Source organism: Fragaria vesca, linkage group LG6 (assembly GCF_000184155.1).
Source record: "Fragaria vesca subsp. vesca linkage group LG6, FraVesHawaii_1.0, whole genome shotgun sequence".
Classification (NCBI taxonomy): domain Eukaryota; kingdom Viridiplantae; phylum Streptophyta; class Magnoliopsida; order Rosales; family Rosaceae; genus Fragaria; species Fragaria vesca.
Window position 1 is genome coordinate 24261736 of NC_020496.1, and position 9195 is coordinate 24270930.

The 9195-nt window shown below is 40.5% G+C and overlaps 1 protein-coding gene across 1 annotated transcript; it reads right to left on the reverse strand.

Annotated features, from left to right (window-relative positions):
- On the reverse strand, nt 1-2348 carry LOC101294865 (high-affinity nitrate transporter 2.1-like). The gene is made up of 4 exons (XM_004303630.1): nt 1927-2348; nt 1323-1804; nt 1119-1234; nt 1-971 (listed from the first exon to the last, which is right to left on the reverse strand). The coding sequence occupies exons 1-4, from the start codon at nt 2252-2254 to the stop codon at nt 305-307; spliced, it is 1593 nt and encodes a 530-aa protein (XP_004303678.1). The 5' UTR covers nt 2255-2348; the 3' UTR covers nt 1-304.
- Nucleotides 2349-9195: the final 6847 nt, after the last annotated feature.

Genomic DNA, 9195 nt, shown 5'->3' on the forward strand with positions numbered 1-9195 from the left:
CCAAAAAATGTTCTTACTAATAACATTCCAAGTCTAGACGTCATCGAATTTCCGTACAAGTAGGTCTTTGTGTTTAGTTTACACTGATCGTATTGTAACGACGATTGCTGAAGTTGAAAGCTAATTATATTTGTATATAACAGGTGAAAATACTTGTAAACAAAATGAAATACATTCATAGAGGCACACACTAGTATACCACGTACAATTACGAGTTTCATTTCTCCTCTCCTTATTAATTAGTCGGTTCCACGCTTGGATCAACTTTGCACCTTGATGTAGTTAATCAACTATTGTTGACTAATTAAACATGGGAAGGTGTGGTGTTGGGTGGAGTCGGAGCTGAGGCCACGCGCCTACCACGCTCAGACCTACTGTTCTCTGCAAACTTGATACTCTGCTGGTGCAGACCCTTCTGCTTCTCTTCCTCGGTCCACTCAGACCCATAATAGAACTCTTCAGTAGATTTCTCGACGTGTTGAGAAGCTGGGAGGAACATGCTTCCCCACTGTGGAAAATGAACCAAAGTCACTGGTAGAGTGCAGCACACAATCATAACCCCCATGAAGGATAGACCAGTGCCTGTGGAGAAGGCTGAGGATGAGAAAAACACAAGTTGCGTTAGTCCGGAGCCAAAGTTGCCGCCAGCGCCGGTGAGACCTGATATGATCCCAAGAGATCGTCGAGAAATGAATGGGATGATTCCAAAAGTTGCGCCACAGGCAGCCTGAGCGCCTACGGAGAAGAGGATCATGGCAGTGATGGCGACGGGGAGTGTGTTGGCCCGGCCGAGCCAGATGCAGAAGACTCCTCCTAGGGTTTGTAGGATCCAGAGAGTCCATAGCCTGCCCCTCATTCCAAAATACCTGGCTGCTCTATCGGAAACAAACCCACCAAAGGGTCGAGCTAAGAAGTTGGCCATACCGAATGTGGCGGCAATGAGCCCGGCAGTGTGGAGCTTGAGGTTGAACCTACAGGTTAGATGGTTGACATTTGGTTAGGTTTAGCTTGCCTTTTAATTACTTGTTATCCAAATAGGGACTTAGAATCAGTAGAATATAAAAATAAGATTCAGAATCCACTTTTAAATAAGTAAATTATTGTGGAAAGCAACATACCTGTCATAGAAATATTCAGCAATGACATTATCAGTTGACAACTCAACGCCCATGGAGTAACCATAGAGAAGCACAAAGATCCACGTCCTGTAGTTTGTGATGGCGTACCACAACACCTGTTCAGATCAAACTACAGATTCAGCTCTCGGGGTTCTTTTAAATGTAGGAACAATAAAGATAAACAAATATCCTAATTAAACTGACCTTTTTAAATTCATCTTTGGCAACTTCACCCTTCTTTTGTAGGGCCCCAAGATTCCCATCTGGCAAGTCTTGGCCAAGAGTCAAGACCATGATCCCCATAATGATATGAAGCCAACCAGGAATGAAGAAAGCAATTCTCCAAGCAGTGAAAGGAGTCGCTCCGGCTCTGCCGATAATATCAAACACAATAGGCATCAAGAGCTGAGTGGCGCCACCACCCATGTTACCCCAACCTGCTGCAGTTCCATTGACCAGACCTATAATCTTGCTGTTGAACATGGTGCTCATCCAGTACTGGCAAGAAACGAATGTAGCAAGAGAGAAACCAATCATGAACCTCACGGCTAAATAACCCCCCGCATCTGCAACGAATGACATGCAGAACACTGTGGGTGCGGTAAGCATTATGAGAAATGCGCATCCATATCGTGGTCCAAGCAAGTCGCATACTGCGCCCATTACAAGCCTAGAAAATATACTCCCTGTGAAACAAACAAAGAATATATAGTGTGTCAAGAGAAATATCGGGAGAGAGTTTGTAAATATCAAAGGGAACTAGCTAATCGATCTGAAAAGGAAATTTTAAGAAACTAAGGAATCTGACCTGAAACAGAAGCGACTCCAGCATTTCCGATGTCTTGCTTGGTGAGGTTGAGATTGTCTCGGATGATAGGGACGAGGGGAGCTGCAGCGAAAGTCGAGACGAAGCAAGTGAAGAAGGAGATCCAAGAGAGGTGGAAGGTTCTCATGTGAGGATTGGCCAAAGAGAATAGCTTGAAGACTTTAGCCTTGTGCTCAGAATCAACTGGCAAATCAAATTTTGCTGTTCTATCGGTCGGGACAATAGGTGAAGCCACTGATAATGCAAATGTTTGCTCTTTTCCAGTGACTCCATGCATGGAGCTTCCTGGTTCACCTTCCAGTTCCGCCATTTAGGGTTTCGAGTTTTGGGGATCTCGAGTATGAAGGAAAGGGCCGGGAGGCAGAAGCTTGTACTTGATTAAAATGGAGATGTGATGCTGTGTGAGGAACTTAAGAAGGGAGTGTGGCTTTTATATAGGGCTTTGGCGTTGACATTGTAAATAGCTCTGAACTTCTGAAGAGTCGAGAAAGATTCTAAATATATTCGAAAAGAGTTTGTGATTCAGTTCTCCGCATCTGAAATGAACAGGAATGGTCTCATCGTATATCCCAAAGGATCACATAACCAGCCTAATAGGCCAACAGCTGTTTAACTGCCTAGTAAACTGCATACTATATACCTTAATCTTATTTGTTAATTCTAATGAATATCCTAATTATTCGGAAATCTTAGCTCAGCACATTGTTCCATGCGCAGAATACAAATACCATCAAAAGGTATTGGTTGCATAGATTAAGACACAGAGAGATATTGTCTTCGCAGATCAGATCGATAATACAAATAAACGTACATTATGGGCATGTCTATGTTATCCTTAATCTTTCTGTATTTCATGATAAAATTCAAATGACTAATTAGATATATACAAGTATACAACATCATTCCGTTTTATTTTAGTTGATTTTTGTACACTTTGCTGTGATCGATATACAGTTTTTGTCAATTTAGAACAAGAAATCCAAGCACGTTATATTACTTACTTGCATGTTAAGCAATTTAATCAAGCAAAACATTTTTGCATATCTCCTTTGGAAATTACTTAACCTCCACTCAAATGGAGTGAATATTGTTCATAATATTTATTTTATCGTCCCTGCAATTATGTCCCCCTAATTTGCTAGATAATTTAACCCAATAACGTGTTTGGTTTTGGGTAGTTTTTCTTTGGTTAGGTGATTACCCTTTCGGACTAGGGAAAAGAACCAAAAGCCCTCACCCGTCACCACCATACAATAGTTTCATCAATCACCGCCCACGACTGTTTTATATGTGTTTACATTCATGCTTATTCTTAATGTGTTCACTTTGGTCTGCAAGTAGAAGCAATTTGCTATATATTTCTTATTGCCTAAATCAATCTGATCGACCTAAGTCAATGACGTGTTGAAGGAGGGACAATAAGCACCGTTGGCTGTTATTCACAACAGTGATTTATGAGCTGTAAGGTTGCATGTAGCTATAGGAAGTAACAGTAAACGAGTGTTTTCTTCATCCACATTGTAGCCTAATTTCCACACATCAAATCATCTCTCTCTTATTTAGCTTAATTATTGGATAACGTATGTGTACATTTCAAACATTGCTGTGAGTTTATCAGATAGTTATGTATGATATATAGCCGGCTCTAAATTCCAATCGTATATTGCTCAATTTGATGGATTGCATCATTTGGATGTTGCTCACCCTTCAAAGTTTTTTCAGTAATCGATCTGTAGTTTTTCAAAGGATTGCATGGAACAACTTGGCAATTCATTGAAACGTCTTCTTTGCAGAAGAGAAAAAGAAGAAAATTAAAATTAAGATTAACCAAATTCGAAACCCTAGCTTTCTATGAGCTAGACATGTATAACCAATAAATTATTTCAAGTCTTCTGCATCAATCAATCAACTGGCTAAACCCTGCAGATATATTTAGAAAAATTCAAACCCTACAACTTGCAACTCATCTATCGATGGCCAATGAGAAGGATGATATCGATGAACCATCTTCCTCTCTCTCTTTCTTCATTTGGATTAGAATTCCTCATATAATTAAGAATCCAAGTCATACATTGTCATATACTAAATGATATATAATTACAAACAACTTTTCAGTTACTCAAAGAGGGATTCGGACAACATGCATGACTTGGTCTTTGTCGGGAATGCATTGGAAGGGAGCTGTATTTCCCGCGTTTCATAATTCCTCAGAAAAAGAGGAAGAGCTAGCTACAAAAACAAAGTGTGCTTGCTGATATCTTATGAGAGCTTTACAATTTTAATAAGAAAATCAGGTCGACTGTGTATTACGTCAATCCAAATTGGATCGGCTTCGCTTGCTAAGGACAAATAGATAAGAATGTTGGCAGATGTTATATATGTATGCATATATATTATTGTGTCTGTCCGATTCACAGATAATCTAACTAAAATTAGCAGCTCTTATTTGTCTTCATAAAATAGACCCTTGTACGTTTGTACTTTTCATATAAGAGTGTTGAGAGGGCATCAAATAGTAAGGAAAACGAATTCGAGAGTTGCATAAATTAAAGATTACTGCACCAAGTTGGTGCATGTTTTTCACATATGATTTACTCTTCTCTAATATTTCGAAAAGACAGAGAAGGAACCTAGGGTTTCAAAGCTTGCAGCGCGGCAACTCTCTAGCTCTAGCATTCCTTTGTCGAGCAGAGAAGTCTTCAACTTCGCTGCGCCGGTGCTCATCATCTTGATGTTCGGGCACTGGGCATTTTGCAGTGCTCATATGTTGATTTTAGTATGGGATTGCTAGATCTATTTGGTTGCTGTGCGAAGCAGATTGTTTTTCTAAACATAGAGGGAGGTCGACTTGAGGCAGGTAGCTGTATGTGAGTTGCGACTGTGATCCACATGCAGCTAGGCTTTGCATGAAAACCTTGAATCGAGACGCGGAGGATAGACAAGTCCAAAATGTCGCAACACAAGAATACACAACTCTATTGCACTCTTTTCTGCTTAAGACTATTGTGGCTATGGGGGCCTAACTAGAGAAGCGGCTATTGGCAAAGGTTTCATGATTTAATCGTTCGAATTAGTTTATCTGCCTCGAGTTTATTCTCTCCCCTCTTGATGTAGATCCAAAGATAGTAAGCACTGCATCAAATAACTACCTAAACATGACTCAATATTTGGATATATTGCTCCAACTAATTAAAATGTCAGCCAAACTGAGGATGAAGTATACCCTACTAAGCTCTAACAATGAGTTGACTTCTAACTTCAATGTCAATGGGCATCCTTCTCAATTATGCTAATAATGTGTTATTATATTTGTGCTCACAGGTCTTAACAGATATCTCTTTCTTGATCGAGAAATCGAGAATTAGATTATATATGATGGACATGAGAGCTATACATCATAGGGTGAATGCATCTCCGATTCTCCATGCAGTATCCACCATTGCATCTCAACCATTTACAACTAATATATCTTAGAGAAGAAATTAAACTTAGAGGTACCAAAACTTCAAGCCTATGTAGTTACAGAAACTACTACATTAGAGAAGGATTAATCTTAGAGGTACCAAAACTTTAAGCCTATGAAGTTAGAATTCCTCTGTTCTGTATTTTATGATAACACATAACATAACTCAATGACATCTCTCTGCCTTCTAACTTCGGTAGTATAATATCCAGCATCCAGCTACGTGATAAGCCTATAAACTTATCTATATATTACTTTGTATTGACTAGTACCAATAATCCAAACCCATCAATAATGCAAAGTACTTTAATCCTCTTATCACCTCCTTATGGTTAAGGAGGATAGCTAGGGTTGGGCGAAAACCGAACATAACCGGGTTTAACCAAAAAACCGCTCGAAAAAGCAGGCCGGTTAACCGAACCGGAAAAACTGTTGGAAAAATGACTCAAACCGGCCCGAACCGGTTTAAACCGGTTTGGATCCAGTTCAGCCCCCTAAACCGCCTGATTAAACCGACCCGAATATTAATATTTAATTATTATTTTTTATATACGTGTCACATCATTAATGGTGCATACAACTCCTTACCGTGTACCCTCCCACACTGAATCCTCCATATAGATACCTAAAAACCCTAACCCTAAATTGCTAAATCCATTTCTCATTTTCGATCTGCCTCTCAAGTCTCAGTCTCTCTCATTTCTCATTTTCTTTCAGGTGATAGATTTAGGTCCATCCAATCCATCGTCAAACAACCATGGAACGACCCCTACATCAACTCCTGCATCAGGTTCCATGGTTCAGCACAGGCTGCACAGCTCTCAAGCTCCACCTGATGCTGCTGCTGCGTCAGGGAATTCTTCCTCGGTTCAATCCAAGAGGAAGAATCACAGCATCGCCTGGGATCATTTTACCCTGATGAAGAATCCCGATGGCACACCTCTCGCCAAGCCGAGAGCGAAGTGCAATCACTGTCTGCAAACCTATGGATGTGATACGAGATCGAATGAGACAAGTAACATGAAGAATCACTTGTTGTTCCATTGCCCGAAGTGTCCACTTAGGGTCCCCAAGAAACAGAAGCAGTTGGTAATTTCATTTCTCTCACTTTCTGCATTTTCAAACACAGTTTATACTGTCGATTAGTTGAGTTACTGATTTACATTTTCGTTTCAAGGCACAAGAGTCTTTCGACAAGGGGGGTAAGTTAGTTGCTTGGTCTTATGATGAGGATGTATGTAGGTTAGCTCTTGCTAGGATGGTAGTTAGGGATGAATTGCCATTTAGTTTTGTTGATGGGCCTGGGTTTAAAAATTTTATAAGTCAAGTTCAGCCATAGTTTAAGAAGTTTTCGCGTAGGATAGTTGCTAGAAATATTTGGGAGTTGTATGAGTCGGAGAGGATTACAATCAAAAATATTTTAGCCACTTATGGACAGAGAGTTTCACTAACCACTGATACTTGGACTTCGATCCAAAATATCAATTACATGGTGCTCACAGCCCACTTTATTGATGATGATTGGGTTTTACACAAAAGAATCTTAAACTTTTGTGTGATACCAAACCATATGGGGAAGACAATAGGGCAGCTTGTCGAAACTTGTCTCATTGGGTGGGGAATAGAGAAAATTTTCTGCATTGTTGTTGATAATGCTTCTCCTAATCAAGTGGCTTTGGATTACATGAAAGAGAATGTCACATCCCGACCTTTAAAATTTTTACCTTATTTACTAGCTTGATATTAATAAGAATTTTACCGTCTCTGTCAATGAGTTATGGTTTAATTGGTCCCTAGAGGGGTTTTGGGGGACGACTATTTCGATGGAATTATTCGTAGGAGAAAAATGTGGCGACGGTAAAAATGGTAAATTTTAGCTAGTAAAAGGTAATTTTTATAGGGTATTATTTTGTGGTATTATTTTTTAGAATTGGGTTGGTATGTAGTTGGGGTAGGGGACCGGTTGGGAGGCCCAATTCCCTCCCTCTCTTTTTCTTTCTTTTTCTCTTCTCTCCTCTTCCCTGACTCTCTCCCACCGCCAGATTTCTTCTCGGCCGTCCGCCGCCGTCCTGCCACCGTGCCGCCGCTCCAGTTCCGATCGGTCAGCCCTCGACCCAGCTTCCCTCCTAGACCGGTGAGAGCTCCCCTAGCGCCGCCATGAGAGAGAGTTGCCGCCCGAAACCTCCGGCTGTCCAAAGCTCTCCGTCGTCGGAACTTCCTCCTCCGGCCACCAATCTGGGCAAGCCTTACATGGTTTTGAAGGCCTTCAACCCAGTTGCCTTGCCCTAGGAGGACTCGGTCCAGTTTGCTTCAAGTGAGGAGAAACGGTGAGTGGAAACTCTAGGGCTTTTTGTGATGTTTTCGTTCGATTGGCATAGTTAGGCTTGGAATTGGTGTTGTGCTAATTAAGAAAGTTGTAGGGTGAGTTGAGAGGAAGATGCTGTCAAATTTTGGTAGGCATTGGAGGTCGCCGAAATCGGCCTCCGGCCGCCGCTGTCGGCGTGGCTACCGGCGGCGCCACCGCTGTTTGGGAGATTTTTATGGTTTTAAATGTGGAATATTAAAGGGAGTTTATTGATGTGAATTATGGAATTTTTGGATGAGTTTTGGTCGGGTTTGTGAATTTCCGAAGTTTGGTATTTTTGGCGGTTAATTAATGTAGAATCCGGCCGTAGGATTTAAGTCATTGTTCTGGGAAGGTTGTATTTACGGCTGCCGTTTATGGTATTAAAGTTTGGATCGTTTCGATTTAGGAATATCGAAGTTAGACGAGAATGAGCGTGGTTGCGGCTCATGTTTAATTTGCCTATTTTTGAGTAAGTAATGGATTTTTGGTTGGTAATTTTAATTATTATATTTGGAACAGGACGTGAGGAGGCTCAAGCAGAAGAGACCTCAGATTGACGTCAGGCTTAGGCCTAAAGTTGTGAGTAGACTTTTGTTTTAAATAATATGCATGCTATGGTTCATGGATGAACAATTAATGTTGTTGGAGTATTTTGACGTCATTTTAATTTTTGACGATTTTATTTCTCTTGGAGAATTACCGAAAAATCTCATTTTTCGGTGAGTATAAGTATGTATATTGAGGAGAGTATGTATATAAATGCTAGCTAGCCATATGTGTCTGTCCACCTTAATGGCGTAGCATATAGCCGCATTATGGTGTGACGTGAGTGTAGTAGCCCTATATGAGTGTTTAATTCATATAGGGGGTATGGACACATATTTATACACCCGTCTATCCACCTTAATGGCGCAGTGTAGCACCGCATTAAGATGTGACGTGAGCGTTGGACGCGAGCGTAGTAGCCCTATATAGACCCATGAATTTATATAGGGAGTATGGACGTGTGTAAATACATACATATATTATAGAGCCTGAGAGGCTCGATATTTTTATGAGATAAAAGTTTTATCGCTTGCGGCATGCATTCGATTTTTCCTTGGAAATTGATATGGGGAAACATAAATATTTTATTTATTAATTTATTTTTGTCCACTCACTCTAACGTGTTTCAAATGTTTTTCTCTGGGCCCTTCGTTTTAAAATGCCCAGTTTGCAGGATTGCATAGTTGAGATCGGGCGTACATGGAGATTAGGCATAGTCATCATATAGCTTCCGCTTGTTAATTTATTATGTTTCCTTTCTTCCTGTTAGAGTTACTCTGAACCTATAAATGGTTGGATACAGTACCACAAAAACCGCTTTAAACAACGCCTATCAGACGACGTATAATGATAACCCGTCGTATGATTGATTTTTAACTTTTTAGATGTCAGTTTT